Source organism: Prionailurus viverrinus, chromosome C2 (genome assembly GCF_022837055.1).
Source record: "Prionailurus viverrinus isolate Anna chromosome C2, UM_Priviv_1.0, whole genome shotgun sequence".
NCBI classification, from domain to species: Eukaryota; Metazoa; Chordata; class Mammalia; order Carnivora; family Felidae; genus Prionailurus; species Prionailurus viverrinus.
Window position 1 is genome coordinate 94154230 of NC_062569.1, and position 23051 is coordinate 94177280.

The 23051-nt window shown below is 45.1% G+C and overlaps 1 protein-coding gene and 1 non-coding gene across 3 annotated transcripts in view; both read right to left on the reverse strand.

Moving 5' to 3' along the window:
• Window positions 1-23051, reverse strand: part of ARHGAP31 (Rho GTPase activating protein 31) — a 115008-nt gene continuing 91957 nt past the window's right edge. The window contains exons 9-12 of one of the 2 annotated variants that reach the window (XM_047875750.1): window positions 17567-17629; window positions 14451-15026; window positions 11136-11416; window positions 1-7225 (exon numbers count right to left, since the gene is read on the reverse strand). In XM_047875750.1, coding sequence (XP_047731706.1) covers window positions 4796-7225; window positions 11136-11416; window positions 14451-15026; window positions 17567-17629 — 3350 coding nt within the window. In that variant the 3' untranslated portion in view covers window positions 1-4795. The remainder of the gene's footprint in view (window positions 7226-11135; window positions 11417-14450; window positions 15027-17566; window positions 17630-23051) is intronic. The other variant, XM_047875751.1, reaches the window with a different exon arrangement.
• LOC125175837 (U6 spliceosomal RNA) lies at window positions 8935-9037 on the reverse strand. Its single transcript, XR_007156010.1, has one exon. It is a non-coding gene; the product is annotated as a U6 spliceosomal RNA (small nuclear RNA).

Below are 23051 nucleotides of genomic sequence, written 5' to 3' on the forward strand. Positions count from 1 at the left end.
GACTTTTGAGAAGCAATAGCTTTTTTTCTTCTTAATTTTCATGACAATATCCATTGATTTATAATGGGTATCTTTGGTAACATGTATGATTACAACAGTAAGAGAGAGAAGTTGCAAATATTTGACAATATTAAGAGGTAAAATAACAAAAACAAGAAAAATTTACTCAAGCAAATCATCAGGACTCCAGCTGTGAAACCAAACCTTGAAGAAAGAAAACCAACATCAAACCAGAACAATGAGCCTGATGCATATAATCTACTTTTCCTATTATTGATTTTGATGAGCCCAGGTCTTTCTCTAGTTCACAGTGCCATCATAAGCATTATCCTTTATATCATTTATTAGAATACATTTTTAAAGCATAACATCTGTTTTAATTACACTTAAATGTCTCTATGGATAGGTTTAATATTTATACTTTTTTAATCAATAGAAACAATTTGACTATATCTTTGGAAACACTTGTCGAGCTCAACAAACAGCTGAATCCATGTAGATTTCTAACAGATGCCTTTGAAAAAGTGCTTTATCTTGCAGAATTATAAGCCAAGAATTACTATGGCATTGTTATTGCAAAGCATTGTGATCCATCCAGTAAAACACACAGCTACCTACTTCGTGGGTTTCTTATATTTAGCTACATCCTCCTTCAACCTCACAGAGAAGTGATTTTGCATTGCTCATGAACCTCAAGGCTGCTAAATGATCTGCTGTGTGCCAGTTCGTCTGTGGTGGCCCCCAGTTTTATACTATCTAGACTGACACTGATCTCAGGCAATCACCCTTTTTCTATCTCCTATGCCTCTCCATGCTCGGAAGGTGATGACAAAGGAGGACACGTTCTTTGTCATTCCACATTTTGATCTGACCTTCCTGCTGGAAATGCCTAAAATCATACTCCTGACAACACTTAACCCCAAGATTAATTTTGTCATCAGATAGGACAAGCTGGTGGTAGAATGTGGTCCTGGCCCGAACCTCTCCCACTCCAATTCCAGACAAATGAATCTTATGCTCCCCACTGCCCCTTCAAGACCTGTGTAGATAAATAAACCACCCAATTTTAGTCAAATGTGATTATCATGCGCTGAACATTAGGCATGAAAGGAGCAGCTTATCTTGGACCTATGACTTTATCATCAGCAGGAGTTAATACATTTTGTGGTGATGGAAGTCTCTAAAACCCCCTCTCAGGAGCATGGCATGCTATTACCTGGCTCATTAGCAGAGATCCAGCAGGACTTCACAACCAAACCAATTAAGACTACACACAACTTCAGAACTATTTGTTCTTGATTACCGCTCTCTCATTTTTTAAACAAAGCAAAATTCTCAACGCCTGTCTCCCTAGTACCTTCTGCTGGATTTGCAATTGTGTTTAATTTGATTAAAGTCAGTAGGTAACTCGAACACTATTAACAATCCTATTAAAAGATGCTAGTTGCTACAGGTTTCCCTTTCAGCTGTCATTTGATAACTTAATGGTTCTAAATCTTGTGCCTATTTGTTTATGGACTATTTCATTTGCTACCATGCCTCTCCCCTTTTTCAGTAGACTCTTCAAGGATTTAAGTTCTAAGGCACCCAGTGCAATATTACTAAGTTCTTGATAAATACTGTTGAGGATGATGATGTTTATTACGTTTTTAAATTCCCCAGAATCCCGCATTTTGAGTCGGTCAATATTTTGAATTTTATGGCTTAGATTAAGCTGTCTTAATGGAGTTCTTGGTCAGGTCTCTTCACATTCCATCTAAAGCAAAGAATAAAAACCAAATTTCCCTCTATCTGGTCCGTTTTGGCAAAAAAGAAAAAAAAATAGCTGGCCTGAGAGGGCCATTTTGCCAATAAATACAGATTATACTCTCAAGCAACTGCTAACACTGAAAGAAAACATTAGGAGATGCATGCATTTCATTTCAACATTTAAATCCAGCCACCCCCATTTTGAGGACTGGTAATTGATTTGAAGGAGCACTTTGCCAATTTGGTTTTTCAGCCCTTTGCAGAGCACCCTGTAGATCCTCCTGAAAACACAAGCCCTTGTTCTGTCCCTCCCCTGGGTGGAAGTGGGCAATTTGATTTCCAGCCGGCCATTCTCAAGAGGGTCATTTTTCAGTCCCAAATGAATGACCAAATAGGTCATCTCAGGGCATTTGGGGGAACAATTTCAGGGGGGAAAATCTGAGTTCTCTGCCATGAAATGGAATTTCCTCAGCGCCAGGCTAGCCCTAGTCCCCAGGAAGTTTATGGATGCGTTTGTGACAGCTGACAGGCTGGGCTATAGTGAAGAAGAAGTCCACATTTTCGCAGCGGGACACTGATTGAGAAGGTGAGTCAGCTTCCACAGCCTTCTGGATTGACTGGCTAGGGAAGCTGAGAATACAGAATATCTCCAGACAGTTGTCATTGTGTCTCATGGTGGCATCCACATATCCAAACTCCTGAAGATGATGCTACAGACAAAAGGTGTCAGAGTCTGTCTAAGGAGCATGGCAGCCATTTAAGAAATGTGCCTAGGTGCCCCGAGCAGAACCCACTCATTAATATGTACTTAGTGGCTTCTAGTCTATTCCCAAATAAAAATATATCCTCTAAGTGTTACAAACAAAAATTCAAAATAATCGTAAAACAGTTTAAATATTTCATTACTTGGCTCAGAGTTCTGATGGTGAGGCAAAGTCCAGTTCCCTTCCTCTCTCACATTGTAACTGGAACATGGTCTTTACCAAGCATAGACACCATAGTGCACTGCGATTGGGATAAAGCCTATCTGCCCACATTTTCTGATAAGGCAGGAATGTACTTTTCAACTCTCCTGAACATGGCCTTTCTCATCTGTCACCACTATATTTCTTCACCTTGCTTGCCAAGGAGGAAAAATGCTATACCCTAGGACTTTGTTTTTTTAATGGGTTGACATCTCCTCAGCTGTTGGTCCAGTGTCTTGCTCACCTAATGAGAATGCAAGACCCCGAAATGCCAATTAACTGCTCCCCTCCTCACTCACCTCAGCGCCCTCTGAAAGTAGAACTCATCAGCTGGCCTGCCAGTTACCCCACCACAGACACTGGCTTAAAAGGTATAGGACAAGATTTTAAAACTGTAAGGTTTATCAGGGAAGAAGGGAGAGGGGAATATGTATCTGTTGCAGGGCATCAGCTTCCAATTTCTCACTGGACGAGGTAACTTTAATTCAGCCCCTACCTACCCCAGCAGCAGCATGGGTTGTGAGGCCTGCCCAGAGGTACTGGCTAGCCCCTAGAGAAAGTTCTGCAATGACTGAGCTTGTGGACAGAGTTCAGCCAGACTTGACCCTGAGAAGTCGTGGATAGGGCTAGAAACAGGTCTATTTTAATTTGTTTCTCAAATAAGATCGTTGTCTTAGGTTTGAAACTGCTGATATTCTAATGGCTTTTGCCTTGAGAAGGGCTCATGTGAAGGCGTTTTTGGGGGAAGCACCAAAAATCTGCCAGCAGATTATATTAGTTCTCCTTCCTCTCACCAATCAAAAAGGAAAGAACCATTGGAAGTTCTAAAAAACTGAAATAAGATCAGATTGGTTTATTGCTTCTGCCTGCATATAGACAGAAGAAGGGCAAATTGGAGTGCTGGGGTGGGTGATGGATGAGGGGGATTATGGAAAGGAGAAAGATACTCGAATATGCTCTGAGTAATGGAAGGAGAGGGAGAGGGGGAGGCACCCACTGGCTAAAATGAAATGCATATTTAGAAGGGCAGCTCTCACCAAATGGTAGTGATGGTCACCCTGCCAGGGTTCCCCACTTATCCTTTCCTGTACTCCCAGCCTAGTGTGGGGGAGAGGGAAGCTGAGCTAGAGGTGTTTTCTCTAATGCCCAACCAATTTAAACACATTAAGTTTAGAGTATGGTTCTGCCCATGCGTGAGGTTTTCCTCTATGATGATATCCTGTTCTTGGACTCTGATTTGGGAAGAAAACAGATCACTTCACTTCACTATTGCATACTCAAGTGAAGATTCAGCACATTTCATTGAGGTAACCCTCAGCTCAGCTCAGCCCCCACCTTGCCCAGCTACTGGATTTGTAAATCAGAGGTCAGGATAATGGTAGAGTCCCAAGTTAGCAAAAGCCACAGCCAATAAGTTTTCTTAGATTTTTCCAGTCTCAGAATTTGCTCTTGTGTATAGATTCTGATTTTCAACGCTGATATATGGAGCCATCTTGGACAGGTCTGCAGAGATTCCAGGGAAATTCACCCAGTTGGATCTTTAAGTGTTAGTTTGCACTTCCAAATCTTCTTCCATTCTGGAGTGTACACTTTTACAAAGCTTATCAGAAAGCTGGTCTAAAAGAACACATGCTTTAAAGAGCATTAAAGAGCATGATGTAAAAAGGAGGCCTTCAAACCTCAACAGCAACATTTTCCAACACAGGCAAAGGATTTCTCTTTCTTTCAAAAGACGTTATTTTAGCCAACTCTCAACGGTAATAGATAATGACAATGTGGGAGAAATGCAACTCACAAACAAACCGAAATCTCATTGGAGGCAAGAATTTCACCCTGTTCTGTTACCTGATCTTTTCCCACCTGCCGTTATGGATTTATCTAAATTTCATCTCTTGGTCCTTCCCTTGACCTCTTTTCTGGCAAACGAACTAATTAATAAATGGTCAAAAGTCTGAAGAAAGAGAAGAGGCCAAAATAAGCCCAAATTTGGATAACCTACGCCTGGAATAATGGCAAGTTGGCCCTGTAATAACTTCCAGATGATGAATCATGACATTTTTTCAGACACCAGTGAACTGATGTCATTCTATTTGCCTCCCATTTCTTCCATCCAGAATCACTGATCTCCGCTGGGGCTGGTAAAAACAGCTGGTTGAGGTCTCTAGTCTTTGGCCATTCTTAGGGATGGTCATTTTATTCCTAAGTGTAACCCCTTCTGGTGTGACCCACGTGTTTTCTGCCAAATCCCCACAAAGAAGGCCAGGGGAAACTGTCTGGGTGGGACTTCTGATGGGGGACAGAAGAACCTTGGAATCTGTCACTGTGGATGAAGGGGGAGGGTGGTCCATAATGGGGAAAGGGGGACTGAATAAGATTAGGCTCTGAGGTCTTCCCGGTCTTGACCTGTGGAAAGGCTTAGAACCCCCTGATGGTCGCTCTATTTTTGAAGAAAGAAGGTTGTCTCCAGATGGCTCTGTCTCTGATGTGCGTTTTCTGCATTGCACTGTTGCATCCTGGGTGGAGAGCAGGTTAGCCAAGACTGGTTCTGGAGGAAGGGTGGGTCCCTCACACATGTGGGATGTAGTGGTATCCATTGGAAAGGACGCAGTGGTTCCTGTATCTTGCTTTGATTTCTCTTCTTTTGGGCTTTCTGAGGAAGAGACAGAATCATCTTTGGCAGATTTCTGATTGGTCTCACCAGTTGAGCTGGGGTCCTCTTGTCCCCTTTCCAGAGGCTGAGCCCCACTGTCGCCTGAGCTCTGAGAGGGCAGGGGCTGTGGGATCTGTGTATACTGAATCTTGGGTGGGATGACTGGGACTGCCCTGGCCTGGCACATTTTGACCATGAAGGAGGTTCTCACAGCTGACACACTCACAGGAGCCGAGTTACGGCGGCCTGTCAGGGCCTGAGCAACAATGTCCAAGTCCTGAGGGTCCTGGGAGTAAATGCTCCATGGGTCTACTTTACAGTGAGATGATGACATCCATGTGACTTTCCTGTCTGCTGGATCAGAGAGCTGCATTCCAGGTGAACCAAATGAGGCCACATTCTCAAACCGGAAGAGGTCAGTGATGGGAATGGCAGAGTCCAAATTGAGGGAAGAAGGCCTGTGTTTCCCTTTGGGGGGTCCACAGTCAGTGCCTCTCAGCTGTAACTTTGGGGGATGCTCTCCAGGCAAGGTACTGTCCTGCCCACTAGGTGAACTTTCCTTGCTATTGTCTGGCCCAGGAACACTACCTTGCTCAATCTGAGGGTTGTTGTGCCCTTGGTGTGCCCCCAGTTCCTTTCCCTCTGCCAGGCTGACAGGGCTGATTTCTGCTGGTTTGGGCTGCAAACCACTTGGTCCCTTTTGGCTGGGAACAGCCTCTGTCCCTTTTGGGCCAGAGAACTCTCTGAAGGACCTTAGGGTTTTCTCATCCCGTTCAGTAATCTCTCTCCTGGATGCCAGGGATTGCAGAGGGTCGGAATTCCTCTCTGCCTCAAGGTTAGCACAGCTGCTGGAGGAGGGAGTCTCAAGAGTCCACTGGCTCTTGACAGAGGTGGTTTTGCTATCCAGAGAATGGCTCTGGCGAAGGCTGGGCCTGTGGGGAAGCCTCTTCTCCAATCGGTGGCCCTGGGCGCCCTGCACCTGGGCCTCTTGCACATCTTTCAGGGTGGGAGAGTGAAGGGGACTCGTTACCCACTGGGGCTCCTCCCAGGGTTCCACCATCTCCAGGCCATGCTGGGCAATGTCTGTCACAGTTTCGTCTTCATCACAGTCTGAGGGCTCCTGCACCGAATGGGCTACATCCCCCTCTCCTTGTGGGGAGATCTCAACCTCTCTTGTTGGGCTTCGAAGACCAGAGCCTTTTCCCTCAGGGGCAGCATTCTCTGAATTTTGATGTTCGCTTTCCCCTAGAGAGACCTCCTCCCCCTGACAAAGTCTGGGGGTCCCAGGGCTGCCTTTGGACTTCAGCTGGTCTATATATGGATTTGTCTGCAAATTCCTAGACGAGTCTTCTCTCTCAGGGCTGCCCTTTGATAGCTGATCTCGAGGCACCTCTTCCAGAGGAGTTGGAGGAGGCGCGGCAGGCGGGAGCAGAGGAGACAGATTCCCTGGGCCTCCCTGGTCCACCCTTGCTTGTGGAGAAGCCGCCTCAAACGGTGCGATTTCCAGAGGAGCCAGGCTGGTGGGATCTGGGCGCTGGCCCTTCTCTGGCTCAGATGGGTGGAGGCTGTTCATAGTCTCTGGCTTTTCTCTATTGGCTGCCGTGGAAGTCCCCTGTGTGCTCTGATTGGTTGGATCCCTAGTCCACTCCTCCACAGGGGTGGAGACAGCAGTTGGGCCACAGGACAGGCTCCCAGGAGGCTCTGGGGAAGCGAGAGGCCCTGGACTGGGCTCCAGGATTGGCTGAACTGGGCAGATCTTTGGAGCAGGTGGTGGCAGTGAGAGCTCCTCCTCAGATTCAATGATTTTCAGCTCCTGTTGAATCTCGGGCCAGATCAGGGTGTTGGCCAGATCATCTTCATCCTGAAAAACACCAAGAAACGGATTATTTTAGAGCCAAGGACTCTCGGCACCGACAACTGCAACTGTTTCTCAGGGAGAGTAAAGGGATTGGCGAGGTGCCAGGCTGCACTATCCCAGCAAGTAAAGGACACTGCATTAATAACCATGGATGTTTACTCAGTGCTTATGATGTGCGGTAACACATTTTAACTGCATTTTCTTGTTTAATTGTCCCAACAACTCTAAGAGGTAAACACTACTATAACTACTCCCATTGTAGAGGTGAGGAGACCTATGATCAAACAGATAAAACAATTTACCGAAATCACAGAGCAGCAGCCTGGGACTAAAATCCAGCTGTGTCTACACCAGAACAGAAACACTTAATCCCTGTGCACTGTTGACTTATAAAACAAACCAACCCCTGGTCTCATTTAACCTCAGGTTTACCAGATGGCACACAAGAAACAGATTCTCCCAGTGGAATGTAAATGTTAAGTCTTGCCCTGACATCTGCTTTCCAAATAAATAAATACAGATTTTATTTTATTACCAAAGAAATATGTATTTCACATGGAAAAAAATTTTTTAACACATATTAAAATAAAGGAGAATACAAAAACAGCAGAATCTTATATTCCTACTACCCACAGATAACCACTGTTGATCTGAAGGGGTGCCTTCTCCTCCATCTTGTTTGCTGCCCTTGTCTCCCCTCAAGTCTAGTTTCTCTTTGTCTGACTCCTCCCTTACCCTACACAAAGCCCCAAACTGTAGACAGGAAAGGGATGAAGGGAGGCCTGGTCGGGGCCTGGGAAACAAATTTCAGTGGCCTTCAGTTCTTCTCTCAAGGTCTAATTCTGTCCCAGGGAGAAGCAGTTCTAGAAGGCATATCCATCCTGTGGGGGTTCAGGCCTTTATGAGAAACCTGACCTCATGCCAACCTGACATCACTTCTCATCTGGCTCTGATCATGTGTTTCATGTTACAATTAATTTGATGCTTATCTTATCTTTCCCAATGAATGGACTATGAGCTCTTGGAGGTCAAGAATTGTGTCCATTCATCTTTGATTCCTCAAGGCCAGAGCCTGGTATACTGTGAGTAGTTGCTCAATAAGAGGTTTACTTTTGAGTTATTTCTATTTGAGTTATTTCCTTCAGAGAATTCTCCAGAAATAGGATTACTTGGTCAAAAGGCAGGGATATTTTTAGGATCTGATTCTACTGTATTGCATTCATTTGTATCTATTTCTATTTCACCTTCAGGGCAGGGGCAGCCTCTCTTTACTCTTCTCAGCACCTCCATTTATTGATCTCTTACTAAGAAATCAATAAATTTAGATAAATAGATGAGCATGTAAACTCCCCTCCACCCCTCTCTACCATCTCAGTAAGTGGACCATGGTGCATCTTTCTGCTCAGATCAGAAATCTATGAGGTGTCTTGACTCTTCCTTCTTCCTCACTCTTACCCAATCCCTCACCAAGTCCTGTTCATTTTAGCTTCTTTCTTTGTGTGATAATTAAAATTATTAAAATTGTGTGATAGTTAAAATTATTAAAATAAAAATATTATTTTAGACGTTGCTATTTTATTTTATTTTACTTTATTTTATTCTAGTTTATTTTAAGTAGGCTCCATGCCCAATGCGAGCATGAACTCATGACACTGAGATTAAGAGTTGCAGGCCTTACTAACTGAGCCAGCCAGGAACCCACTCCCCCCCCCAAATATGGAAGCTTCATGAACTTGCATATCATCCTTCACAGAGACCATGCTAATCGTCTCTGTACCATTCCAATTTTAGTATGTGTGCTGCTGAAGTGAGTGCCACTCTAGCTTCTAAATAACTCTTGAAGCCTTCCATTTCTATCTCTGTTGCCCCCACCCTTGTCTAAGCCCCCATCTTTTCTCACCTGGTCTGTCACATACTAGCCTTCTAACTGGCATCCCTGCCTCCTCTCCGGCCTCGTCCAAGCCATTCTCCTCACAAAATAGAGGGACCTTTAAAGTATAAAATTCTGCACAGATCAGATTTCCCACTGCTCCTTAATCTCCAAATCCCTTCCAAGCAGCCCTGTCTGACTGGCCCCTGCTTCCCTCTGGGCCTCTTTCTCTGGCCCAAATTCCTGTTCTCTGGTCTTGTTCCTGTTTCTTGAATGTTTCATGCTCTTTCCCACCTGAGATTCGTGGCACATCTTACTCTTTCTGCCTAGAAATCTCTCCCATCCTATTCTGTCCCCTGCCCCTTTAGTCTAGCTAAGTTCTCAGTCTAAATGTCTATTTTTCAGAGAAGTCTTCCCTGACCATTGTGACTCCCCTCCTCCCTCTGACTAGGTTAGGTCCTCCTGTTATACACTCTCACAGCATGCTGTAATTCCACATCATCCTAGAAAGCATGTGTTTAATGACCTTTCACCCACTAAGCTGTCAGCTCGAAGAAGGCAGGGACTGCGACTGTCTTGCACACTGCAGTCATCTCCATGCTCAGAGGAGTGCCTGGCCCAAAGTAGGTGTTTACATACACTTTATTTATTTATTGGTTTGTTTAAAATTTGTTTTCACGTTTATTTATTTTTGAGAGAGAGACAGAGTGTGAGCAGAGGGGCAGAGAGAGAGGGAGACACAGAATCTGAAGCAGGCTCCAGGCTCCATGCTGTCAACCAAGAGCCAGACACGGGGCTCAAACTCACAACTGTGAGATCATGACCTGAGCAGTCGGCTTAACTGACTGAGCCACCCAGGCACCCCTATTATTGTTTTTCTTTAATGTTTATTTTTGAGAGAGAGAGGGAGAGAGAGGGGAGCAAACACACACAAGCTAGTGGGGGAGGGGCAGAGAGAGAGGGAGACTGAGGATCCAAAAGGGTCTGCGCTGACAGTGGAGAGCACGATGTGGGTCTCGAACTCACGAGCTAAGCCGAGAGATCATGACCTGAGCTGAAGTTGGACACTTAACCGATTAAGCCACCCAGGCGCCCCTTAAATACATTTTTAAACTGAGGAATGGACTGATGCCTTTACCTGTTCCCCTGAATCCAGCCTGGTTCCCCTTCCAGAACTAATTTTATCTGCTTCTGAAAGCAGTGCTATTCCCAGAATTCAATCCCTGTAAGAATGTCCATATCCTTCTCCTTCTACAGTGGCAAACACATCCATCAGGAACCTTTTCTCAACCCTCTTGAGGCCACTATAGCACTCCTGCACTGCCCTAACTCCCAGCACATCGTCCTTTTGTGCATGTCCTGGAAACCAAATCCCCGGAAACAAGTTAAAAGGCAAAGAACTTCCTTTCTCCTTTGACATACACGTCCAGGTCACAGAGCTGCCTCCTCAGTGCAGGACTCCTCCCTGGATGCCCTGGAAAACCTCCTCACACCTTCATTTTATAAAAGGACATCCCATAAAACCTTGGAAAAATTTCACCTCTAAAAAGTACATGAGGTGTAATAAGCCCTGGCATCATGTTCTAACTTCTCCAGAAGCCATGGGGGAAAGGAGCGAATCCTGGAAATCTTTCAGAAGACTTTACAAACGTGCACAGGCAACCATCCATCCAGGATGTCTGGAAGGAAAGCTGGACCCCATAATGGTCATCATATTTGGGACTGGTTTTGTGCTGCTTCTGGGATCGAATGTCATTATATTCCAAGGACGTGTCACTGGTTTACGGTGACCTCAGATCAGAAATATTTAGAGTTGAGCCTGTCCTAGGGAATCTGAGCTGGATGGTTCCTTCCCATCATCACAGGCCTTCTGAAAAGTCCACTGAAAAAGACTCCCAGACCTGATTAGAAGACTGTCTCCTAAAGTCCCTTTGGCAGAAACTGGTTCTAAAAAAATAAAAACAAACTGCTTTCAGCTAGTCCGAGAACCCTTGGGATAAAGAGGACTCTTACTGGCCGGATCAGGCAGTGAGTCCACCTTACCATCTCGTGGAGAAACACGGCTTCGGCTCTGGCCCGGGGGCTCTCCTGCAGAGTGCTGGGCTTCCCCTGGTCAGCCTCACGACCCTCCTCCACCACCTTCTCTGGATCTAGCCTCTTCTCTAATTCACTTGGATGTTGAGAACCCAGGGAGATTTCTGGAGCCTTCTTTTCCTCCAGTTGGGAGCCTGGCTCCAGGGAGAGGCCTTTGCTGCATTCCTCTGTCCTCACTGCTTCCGGTCCTGGCTTGGCATCCTCGAGAGCCGCCTTCTTAGGTACAGAAGCTGCAATGAGGATGAGAGTTACCTGTTGAAGACTTCATTTGAAAAGAGGCTGTTCCCAGCACAGTCACCGTCCTGGGCTAGTCCTCCTTCCCAAGTATGGAGAAAATTCTCCCAGCCTGCTGCCCCTCACATTCTTTACCCTTTCCTTCTAGCCATGTCCTGCCTTCAGTTCCCAAAGTCACAGACTGTCAGAGATGGGAGGGGCCTTGAAGATCATCTAGTCCAGGGGCTCGCGACTAGGAACCATTTGCTCTTCCCCTCCCCAGGAGACATTTGGCAGTGTCTGTGGACAGTTCTGGTTGCCACAAGTAGGTGGGGAGGAGGTGGCTACTGGCATCTCGTGAGTAGAAGCCAAGGATACTAAGTATCTTACAAAGCATGAAACAGCCCCACCCCCAACAAAGAATTGACCAGCCCACAATGTCAATAATACCAAGGTTGAGAAACCCTGTTCTAATCTAAGCTTTCACTTCACAGATAAATAAATTCGGATCCTGACAAGTTAAGAAGTTGCCCCGGGCATAGAAATCTATTATTTACACAAAGTTACAAAGATGTATTATGATTATGATTGACAGCTTCCTGTGTGACCCTTCCCAGGGGTTTTCCGCACATCAATCTGGATATATCTAAAATGAAATGATTAAGCCCTGGTATTTTTTTTTTTTAATTTTTTTTTTTAACGTTTATTTATCTTTGAGACAGAGAGAGACAGAGCATGAATGGGGGAGGGTCAGAGAGAGAGGGAGACACAGAATCCGAAACAGGCTCCAGGCTCTGAGCAGTCAGCACAGAGCCCGACGCGGGGCTCGAACCCACGGACGGCGAGATCACGACCTGAGCCGAAGTCGGACGCTTAACCGACTGAGCCACCCAGGCGCCCCTAAGCCCTGGTCTTAAACAGACCAGAGGGAGTGGAGAGGGAGGCAGACTCCAAGTTTGACCTCTGCTACTTGCATGAAGAAGGTCCTATCTCATTGTATCAGGCTGTTTTCACAGTGCAGGATAAAGACTAAATACCCAGGACAGTAACCAATCACACAAAAGCCTTTGGAAACACTTTCTCTTCAAAGGCTTCACTTCCTCTTCTAACCCTCACCCTGCTCCATCCACACCAACCCACCACCCGGAGCATTCCCCAAACAAGGCATCACTTGATGCACCTGAGCTTCCGCTCATCTAGTGCCCCATGTCCTGAAGGGAATGGGAGGAGAAAAGGACGAATTTACTGAAGATCTTCTGTGAGCCAGACTGTGAATAAGCATTTTATGAACATTCTCCCATTGAGACTTCACCCCAGCCCTTGAGATACCAATCACCCCTGGCTCAGAGATATCAACCATTGTCCACTGTCACACTGCCAAAAAGTGCTGAAGCTAGGATGCGAATTGGCCCAGTTGAAGTCCAAAACCTACACACTTCCCACAATATTCAGCTGCCTCTCAGCCCAGAATATCCTCCCCATCTTTTCTGGGTGGAGAAAGCCTAACCATTTAGGTTAGGTTAGAAGGCCCAGCCCAAATGTCACCTCTTCTGGGAAGCCTTCCTTGAATTCTCCTGAGTGGACTGCCTCTTCCTGATGCCCTTGAAGTCCTTCCTGAACACATCTTTCATTACGTTTCAGGGACCTAAGCCCTCCCTCATTCAAAAAGCCCAAGGAGGGTCTCCTGCTACTTCTACAGGCTGACCTGTGCGGCATTTCGGTACAGTTTAATTTCTCTCCCTAGTTCGTGAGCCTGCTGGGTCAAGGGAACATGTTTTAACAATTTTTGTAACTCCACAGTCAATTATAAACATGTGAAGGAGCATGGTGGAGTGTTTTAAAACCTGGATTAAAATCCTGGTTTTTCCGTTTCCGTGCTATGGCTCATTTGGCAAGTGAACTGATTCCTCTCTAAGCAAATGGGGATAATAGTAACTACCTCTACCTCACAGAGTTGTTGTGAGAAGAGTGAAGATAATGCATGTAGAACACTTAGGACAGTGCCTGATACCATAACAGTTGTTCAAAAAAGGTTAGCTAATATTAATAATGAAAATATTCTTTTTAAAGATGTTTATTTATTTATTTTGAGAGAGAGAGAGAGAGAGAGAGCAAGTGGGGAAGGGGCAGAGAGAGGGGGAGAAAGAGAATCCCAAGCAGGTTCTGTGCTGCCAACTCAGAGCCTGATGTGGGGCTCAATCTCATGACCCTGGGATCATAACCCGAGCTGAAATCAAGAGTTGGACAATCAACCTACTGAGCTATCCAGGCACCTCAATAATAAAAACATTCTTAATCCACAAGGGGCATTGGTTGGTTTGTCTGTCAGTCATCCTCTCCTTTGAGGTTCTCCCTACTTCCATTTTATGTGGCTCACAGTTGGCTGTTCATCATAGAACCCCCTCCTAACTCCAAATATGGTTCAGAGACTCACCCTTAGCCAATTATAGGACCCTAATTGCTTGGCAACCATAACTGGTCCACGGTTGAGCATGTGACCCAAGCAGGACCAATCAGAGTCTTCCCCACATTTGACATATGGAAATTGGGAGCAAGATGTTCTTTCTCATCGCTAGGATTGCTAGCCATGTTCTCTGCAGATATGAGGTAGAAATGAGGGATGAGAAGAATTGAATCCCTAATTCTAGCTTTTGAGCTAGAATTCCATTCTTTGAGCTTCTCCCCCTACCTTCTCACTATGTGAGTGAATAAAATAATAGGCATTATTTACTGAGTATTTACTATGTATTAGACACTGTTCTGAGAGCCTTACATGTAATAACTAACTTAATATTCACAGCAAATGTATGAAGAAGATAGGATTATGAACATCATTCCCTTTTTACAGATCAAGAAGTTGAGGCATACAGCTGAGCTGCTAAAGACCATACAGTGAAATGGCTGAGACTGGACTTGCACTTGGGCAATCTGGCTCCACAGCCCATGGTCTTAACCACTTCACCATATTGTCTTGAAAACTCTGTTCAAGCAAGATTAAGACTAGCTTTTTACCTCTTGCAATGAAAAGAAACCCTTTCTCCCCTGCTTTACCTGTAGAAGTCTCAGCGCCCAGTGGCTTGTCGTCTTCAGGCCAACCTCCACTCTCTGAGCCCTGGAAAGAAAACTCTTCCAGGCTGGAAAGTGACTGGAGCTCTTTTGGGGGTGTTCTGCACGGGGTGCTGTTAGTGCTGATGACAGCCGACACACGGAGCGGCACGGACACAGCGAAGGGCTCAGAGATGTTCAGGGCCTTGCGCTGGTGACGGGGTGAGGGCTCCATCTGGAAGAGACTGCTGGTGAAGACAGATTTGCTGGGGTTGTCGTTTGATGTGTAGAACATACCCAGCATCTTCGGGGCTGTTTGCTCGCTCTCGGGATCCTCGATGGGCCGGAACACCTTCAGCTGCTCAGGTGGGGGCCGGGCCTGAGCACTCTCGAGTTGGCTTCGGTCACCGCTCACGTCAAAGCCCCCCTCTGCCCCTGCCGGCATCCCCTCCTGGCCCCACTCGCCCTCCTGCTTGCTGAGGTCACAGGAGCTGCCAGGGCTGGTCGAATGCAATTTTGCTGCTGGAATGAAAAATCCACCAGTGGTGACTGTTCGATTAAAATTTCCTTTGGTTTCTTTCCCTGGTGAAAAAGCAAACATACACATGGTCAGCAGCCGGGGCAGACATATGACTACACAGCCTTCCAGTAAGGGAAGGTATACAGCACTTGAATATTGGAAAGGCATCGTGTTCTAGTAAGGGCCTAGCCCTCCTAATAAAGACAGGTGGATACATTTGGTTGACAAGAGAGTAAGCTTCCTCTCATGTGCACAGAATGTTGGCACGATGCCCTGACAGGACCATTTGCTGTCATCAGATGCATCTGTTTTAAACTTTGCAGGTAGAGCGGTTTCCCCAAGATGGCCACTGCTAAGGTTGCTAAACAGAACAGTCATCCACCAAGCAGTAAATGTAGATCTTGAAAAAGAAAAAAGACAGATGGGAGGTGGCAGAATGATGTTTTCTCAAAAGGAAGGAGAAGACAAAAAGGGCAAACTAACAGAATTTTGTTTTATTTTAAAACTCGAAAACGTATTGTTTTAAGCCTCCTCTGGCAGATGGACCCAAACAGGGGTTTGATTTCCCAGCAAGGAGACAAATGCTGTTGTTCTCAGCTAGACCTTTCTCCCTTTTCCCAGGCTTCCTCCTGCTGATTCAGGGGATGAGAAACTAGAAACGTAAATTAATGAAAAGTTAGAAAGCCCAGTTGTGAGGAGCAAGTTCCCAACCGACTTAAAAGTGAAAGTAAAGAAGAGAAAAATCTGTATGGGAAATAAACCGCAAGATAACAAGTGAGTTGTCTGGGATCGGGAAAATGATTCCCAGCAGGCTAAGGGCTGTGCTGGACATCTTTTTTTTTTAAATTTTTTTTTTAACGTTTATTTATTTTTGAGACAGAGAGAGACAGAGCATGAACGGGGGAGGGGCAGAGAGAGAGGGAGACACAGAATCGGAAACAGGCTCCAGGCTCTGAGCCATCAGCCCAGAGCCCGACGCAGGGCTCGAACTCACAGACCGCAAGATCATGACCTGAGCTGAAGTCGGACGCTTAACCGACTGTGCCACCCAGGCGCCCCTGTGCTGGACATCTTATGTAACGTGAGGTTTGAATGTTCTGTCGGGGAAGTGTAATGACCTCCTTTAACACATGAGGAATGCGAGACTCAGAGGGGCAGATACCTGCCCAATGCTCATCCAAATGAGGACCTACATTTTGAAATATTAAATTCTGTGGCGCAGGGCAAGAACTGCCTCAAAAGTTTTCCAAACCAAAGCAAATGGATGACTAGAAAGGTGAGACAATGCTAAAAGGATTGCATCAGCTTAAAAAGAGTTCACTGTCGGGGTGCCTGGGTGGCTCAGTCGGTTAAGCATCTGACTTTGGCTCAGGTCATAATCTCCCAGTTTGTGGGTTCAAGCCCCACTCTGGGCTCTGTGCTGACAGCTCAGAGCCTGGAGACTGCTTCAGATTCTGTGTCTCCCTCTCTCTCTCTCTGCTCCTCCCCTGCTTGTCCTCTATCTCTCTCAAAAATAAATAAACATTAAAAAAAAGTTCACTATTTTACAAGTTTACAGTTATTTTTAAAAGGTTGTTCTAAAGACTTTCTGCAGTGTTTCATGCTGCCTCATTTATCAGAGAGCAAAATGTTTTGTATTAAAGGAATTGGAAAGTCATGGGATAAACGGGGGAAGCCCCGTGCCTCGCAATTTGTAGCAGGGGTTGTTGGCTGCTTAAGAAAAAAAAACAAAACAAACCAGGAGTGAGAGGTGCAGGGAGGTCATCCCTTAAGACCAATGTGGTGAGATGCCACTTTGGTGGGGTGTCACCTTGCATGCAACCCTCCACACATCTACTCCACCAAAGGATGACCAGCTACGTGCCAGGCTGGTGCCCATCACTGTTTACTGATAAGTGAATGAATGAATCTACCAACTCAAAATCATGACCTGAGAGCCTATGGGAGCACATAAATTCAAGACACATAAGTACAAAGGAACTAAACCATGAGGTAAAAACCAGTGTTCGGCTCTTCTTTATGCCCAAGGGGGAAGACTCGTCTGTCTTGATTCTCAGGAGTTGCCCTTCTACCTGGTTGAGATTTTTTTTTTTAATTTTTTTTTTTTCAACGTTTATTTATTTTTGGGACAGAGAGAGACAGAGCATGAACGGGGGAGGGGCAGAGAGAGAGGGAGACACAGAATCGGAAACAGGCTCCAGGCTCCGAGCCATCAGCCCAGAGCCCGACGTGGGGCTCGAACTCACGGACCGCGAGATCGTGACCTGAGCTGAAGCCAGACGCTTAACCGACTGCGCCACCCAGGCGCCCCATACCTGGTTGAGATTTGAGTGTAAAATGGCTGCCGTCTCCAGCTATGGTTAGAGGAAGGCTGGAGGAACAGGATGGCCCTTTAGGCCAAGACCTGTAGTGTAATGGCAGGGATGAATGCAGCGGCTGTGTGAACCCCTTGGGTTCAGGGTTCAGGGCAGATTTGGGACTAGGGGATGTGCATGATTGCTATGAGATGAGCAGGCAGGTAGCTCATGAAGGCAAGTCTGGTGTGGGAGCTCCTGTCTCCCAGTAGTAATCCCCAGTTCCAAAGGTAGTTGTGAGATCTCACCTTCCACAGGCACTGAGCACAATGAGTCCATGCTTTTAGCTGGTCGGATAGTAGCCTTTTCCACTAAAGACAAAAGAAAAAATATCCCTGATGAATGCATATTGAGGGGAAACATTGAGAACAATAGGTCAGGCTGTACATACACGAGAGAACTTTCTTCAGGGAAGTTTTTCCAAGTACTTATAATTCTCCCCTTTAGAAAACATTCCTCATTCCACCCTAGATGCTCCTACTTTCATGATTGGACTGAGCTTATAAAAACAGGGCATTCATAGATCAACATTTTATTAACATTTTACAAGCACAGGTATATTACAATTTTGTCAAATAGCTGTTAGCAAATGAGGAGCCTTGAACCCAATTTTATTATACCAAGATTCATCCATGGCATAGAATCCATGGGGCTCCCGGCCACCCCTTCTATCTAGCAGGTGGGAGAGCACGATTCTTGGCTGCAGCCACACCTGACAGCACCCAGGAATTGGGTACAGCAAGTGAGAGGGCCCAAGGGACTGAAGTCCCATTTCTCCCCCATGCAGGTCTGCTCCTGCCCTCTGCAGACTGGTTGCTTCTCCAAATGATCTCACCCACCAACCTCACCCTGGAGCAGACCCAGACCAAACCAACCTTTTCTGAGCACTTACTATGTGCCTGGTGTCCTCTGTGCATCTTTGTAAGCCACCTAGGCAGATTTGGGGAAGAGTGTAGCTTAAAGAAGTAAACACTTATTCCAGGGACAGGATTAGGCACTTCAAAATGTCATCTCTTCTCAGGGAGCTGAACTGGTTGAAAGATAGCTCCTCCCAGCAGGCTTTGTAGGAGGGGAAAGAGGGCATTCTGGGAGCTGAGTGGGAGCCCTAGGACTTGTGGCTGTAAGGTAACTCTGGGTTCAGACAGATCTGGCTTTGAATCCCAACTCTGACACTTTGGGCCATGTGAACTCAGATATGTGGCTGACCTTTTCTCTAAACTTCAGTTTCCTCACATGTAAAATGAGGAAAAATAGAGTCGTCATGAGAAATGCATGAGCCATGCATTTAAATAATCAGGTTGTACTAACCCAGAACACAGTCAATGCTCGACAAACAATAACCCTTGTTGCTGTTGTTCTTCAGGATAAACCAGGGCTCAGCAGCAGGAAAGACTCAGGAGATGGTCTGGAAGAAGCACTCAGTGTTGGCCCCAACTCAGACTGAGCTGTTTCAGCCCTCTTTTAAAGTTCCCCCATTTTCCTCCTTGCCCCAAACCCTGCTGCCTCTGAGAGGCTCTGAATTAGCCCCTTGGCCTCCCTGCTCGGGGCTTCTCTCTGCCTGGGGCCCGGAGAGAGAGGACAGAGCCATCTTCACTCAAACCCTTGGAAACAGCAAGACTGCCTTCAACCTCCTTACTTCTACTAGTAGGGCTAGATCTCTTGTCCTTTCAAGATCTGCTATTTTCACAAGTTTACAAACTAACTTACTACCCTAAGACTGCCTGGCCAGTGTCCCTTCCTTTGAGACAAGCTTTTGCCTTTGTTTTCCAGAGGTTGCATTTCTGGACTTCTTCTGGCTTCCATGCGATAGCCTTTAAAGCCAGTGACCAGATGACACTAAGTGTCATGGAGGATGGACAACAGTTGTCTCTGCACAGCCACCAGTGTTCACTTTTTCATGTTGGACTCTCTTTCTGATGATGCAGCTCCTTGTGGCCTTGGTGGCCACAGCAGCTGATTTTGGGAACAGTCCTCAAGGATTCCCTGGCTCCATTTCTGGATAGTAACTAAGCACTCAGGACTCCTTGGCCTGTGTCTATATTTAGATTATAATATGGATATTAGATATATCTAGATATCTATATTAGATAATCTATATTAGATATCTATATTAGATATCTATATTAGATATCTATATTAGATAATCTAGATATATCTAATATATTTAGATTATATTTTTCTGTCTCGGACCTTGTCTGGGCCTCATGGAGGTACATCTGCCACTTTTCTGGCAGCTTTGGGGTCCTCGAGTCCCCTCTTTTAGATGATCCCTATGGCTTTGGGATTTCCCTGCTCAAAGGCATTCACTTTGGAGAGTTCCTTGGACTCTTCCTGTTGGATAACATACAAATTCCAGTACATAAGTGACTGGGAGACCCCAATGTGATGCATCTTCATTTGGTCAATACCCCATTTTTTCTTATCCTTCATTTCTTATTTCTGTTCAACTTTCTAAATATAGGTTAGCATCCCTTCATCTACCCCCCTCCAAAAAAATCCCCAATGCTGTACATGGTGAATCAATTTTTAAAAGTCCCTTAGTTGATGGAATTTATAAAAGACTTTTAAAAATCTTTTTAGGGGCGCCTGGGTGGCACAGTCGGTTAAGCGTCCGACTTCAGCCAGGTCACGATCTCGCGGTCCGTGAGTTCGAGCCCCGCGTCGGGCTCTGGGCTGATGGCTCAGAGCCTGGAGCCTGTTTCCGATTCTGTGTCTCCCTCTCTCTCTGCCCCTCCCCCGTTCATGCTCTGTCTCTCTCTGTCCCAAGGATAAATAAACGTTGGAAAAAAAAAATTAAAAAAAAATCTTTTTAAAATCATATTTAAATATGTGGGTGGCTCAGTTGGCTGAGCATCTGACTCTTGATTTCGGCTCAGGTCATGATCTCACAATTTCTGAATTCAAGCCCTGTGTTGGGCTCTGTGCTGACAGTGCAGAGTCTACTTGGGATTCTCTGTCTCCCTCTCTCTCTGCCCCACACCTCCCCACTCATGCACTTTCTGTCTCTCTTTATCTCTCTCTGTCTCAAAAATAAATAAACATTTTTAAAAGAAATTTTAAAAATAATTTAAGCATATTAATCCACTGATGGACTTTTTTCACATGCATATTTCAACAAATAGTGAGTCTGAGTCACTTAACAGAGACCACACTGGTGGATATGACCATAAGCTGCCCCCACCCCCAGTCTTTAGTTGTGAGGGTTCCAGTGGTCACTGAGGCAATAGTCAAAGTCAGAGAGCCACTTGTATTGGCACTGTTGGCTCTTTAATTTCACCTCTGCATCCCATCAAAATTCAGCCATTCTAGTGATCTATCCCTGATTTGTTTGTTCATGTGGTCTTAGACCAGTAGCTTTCAAGCCTGGTTGCATTTCAAAATCACCCGAGGGACTTTCTAAAAATGACCAGTACTCTGGTTTCCCAACAGATCTCTTGAGGCAAAGCTGCCATGGGTGTGAACCTCTGAGGACAGCCAGGCTTAGACCCCCTGGCCAGGGACACCCTGTGCATTCTGAGCGTTGACCAACCTTTGATCCAGCACCTCGAGCTCCTTCCTTTTGAAAACCACAGGGTAGAAATCTTCCCAAGTCAAAGTCAAGGCAAATCATTCATTTCACTTTTCCTCATTTGTTTTGCTCTATTGTTTTTGACCTTTTGCTCCTTGGTAAACTTCTTTCATTATACCATTGATTCTGTAACTGAAATTCTCTCTTTGATGTGCTTAAGCAAATCTCTTTATTATTAGATCAGGAGTTTCTTGCCAAAACTCCCCTCAAATTCTCCTTAGAGAATCTTAATTTCTGATTTGTATCTGATCCACGATACCTGTGGCAATCTGCCCTCTTCACCTGAGATATCTTTCCATTTGGAGAAAGACATGTTTCCCCATATAGTGAATGTTGTAGGTGCCTACCAAGAACCAATTTCCCTTCCTCCTTCTCACAGAGCTCTTGTACTTTTTGGGTGCATCTGACTGTAATCCCATTCCTCATGCCAGTGATTGGTTTAGGAAGCCATGGCTAAGCCAATCAGCACAGGGCCCTCCCTTGGCCATAGGGATTGATCCATATGACTCAGGTGAAGGCAACTGAGATGGGGTTGGGTTGTTCTGATGGGGGATTGCTGGAAAAGAAAGGTCCCTGCTTTTAGGAGCAAGCTACCAGAAGTGATGTCTTTTCTCCTTCTGGACATAGTGACAGTCAAAGGTAAAGCCTACAAGTACTATAGCCACTTTGTTGCAGCAAAGAAGCCAGTCTGGGGATGAAGCTGACCTACTTGGGAGGGCACAGCTGAGGAAAACATAAGGGAGTGGAGACAGAGCCACTAAACCACTCTGAAGCCTTCCCTACGTCTGGGTGTCCAATTACAGAACCCAGGAGTTCCCTCATTGAGTTGGCCAATTGAGTTGGATGTGCTATTGTTTCCAGCCTAAATCATTATAACTGCTGTCTATCCCCTGTGGCATCCCTTGTTACTCCAGGAGGCAAATGTGAAGATTTCTAACATCGGTGCTTGACATACAGTTATCACTGGGCTCAAGGAAAGTCCTTAAAAATATTTCTTCTCATTTTTCCTATAAGCATTAATTCCCGCCCCCCCCCCCCCAAATCTTTATTATTAAAAACTTCATTCACAAAATTTGGAGATCTCTAAACCTACCACCCAGGTTGACATTTGCCATATATTTGCTTTCTCTATATTGCCATGTATTTCTATGTCTGTATCTACCTAGTCACTTATATTTCTCTGAATCATATGAAAATGAGTTTCAGTATTTTGACATTTCATCTTTAAATACTTTAACTTTAGCATATGCCTCCTAAGAACCATTAATCTGAAACCATTAATATGAAAATTTACAATTCCTTAACATCATCTAATAATTTATCCGTCCCCCAAATTATCTTCTGTAGTCCTTTTTTTCAAAGGATCCAATCGAGGCTTGCTCACTACATTTGTACATTTAGTTTTTACAATTTGTTTTCATAACTACTTCCTTCATTTAAAAAAAAAAAATCAGACTTTCAATCTATCACACCAAAGGTCATTGTGGCAGATTTCTTTGGACTTCCCTTTCTGACACAGTATTCAGCTGGATTGGTTACATTCCCCATTGCACAGTGATTCCCTCATTTCTTTATTTTTTTTAAGTTTATTTATTTATTTATTTATTTAGTGAGAGAGAGAGAGAGAGAGAGGGAGAGAGGGAACACGAGTGGGGGAGGGGCAGAGAAAGGGAGAGACAGAATCCCAGCAGAATCGGAGCCATCAGTGCAGATCCTACATAGGGCTCAAACTCACAAACTGTGAGATCATGACCTAAGCCGAGATCAACAATTGAATGCTTGGATGCCTAACCTACTGAGCCACCCAGGCACCCCTGATTCCCTCAGTTCTTTCCTATATCAATTCCTATTCATTATTCAGATATAATTCCCACAAGGCAACACTCTCATTTAAAATTTATAACCCTGGCATGAGTCAGAGGGGAGAAGGGACAGATCTTCCTTATAGCACATTTCAATTAATAAATGTAGACAGAGTGATGGAAACAGAAAATGACCATTTGGCAAACACCACAGTAATAACTGTTGTAATAACAGTAATTTTGCAGGCAAGAATCATTGATGGATGCTAAAATTCAGGAATGAAAGTATGATGAGAAACAGGATATTTGCATTGTCTCAAAATATCTCCTACAACCTACTTGTTCATTGGAAAGGAAAAAATA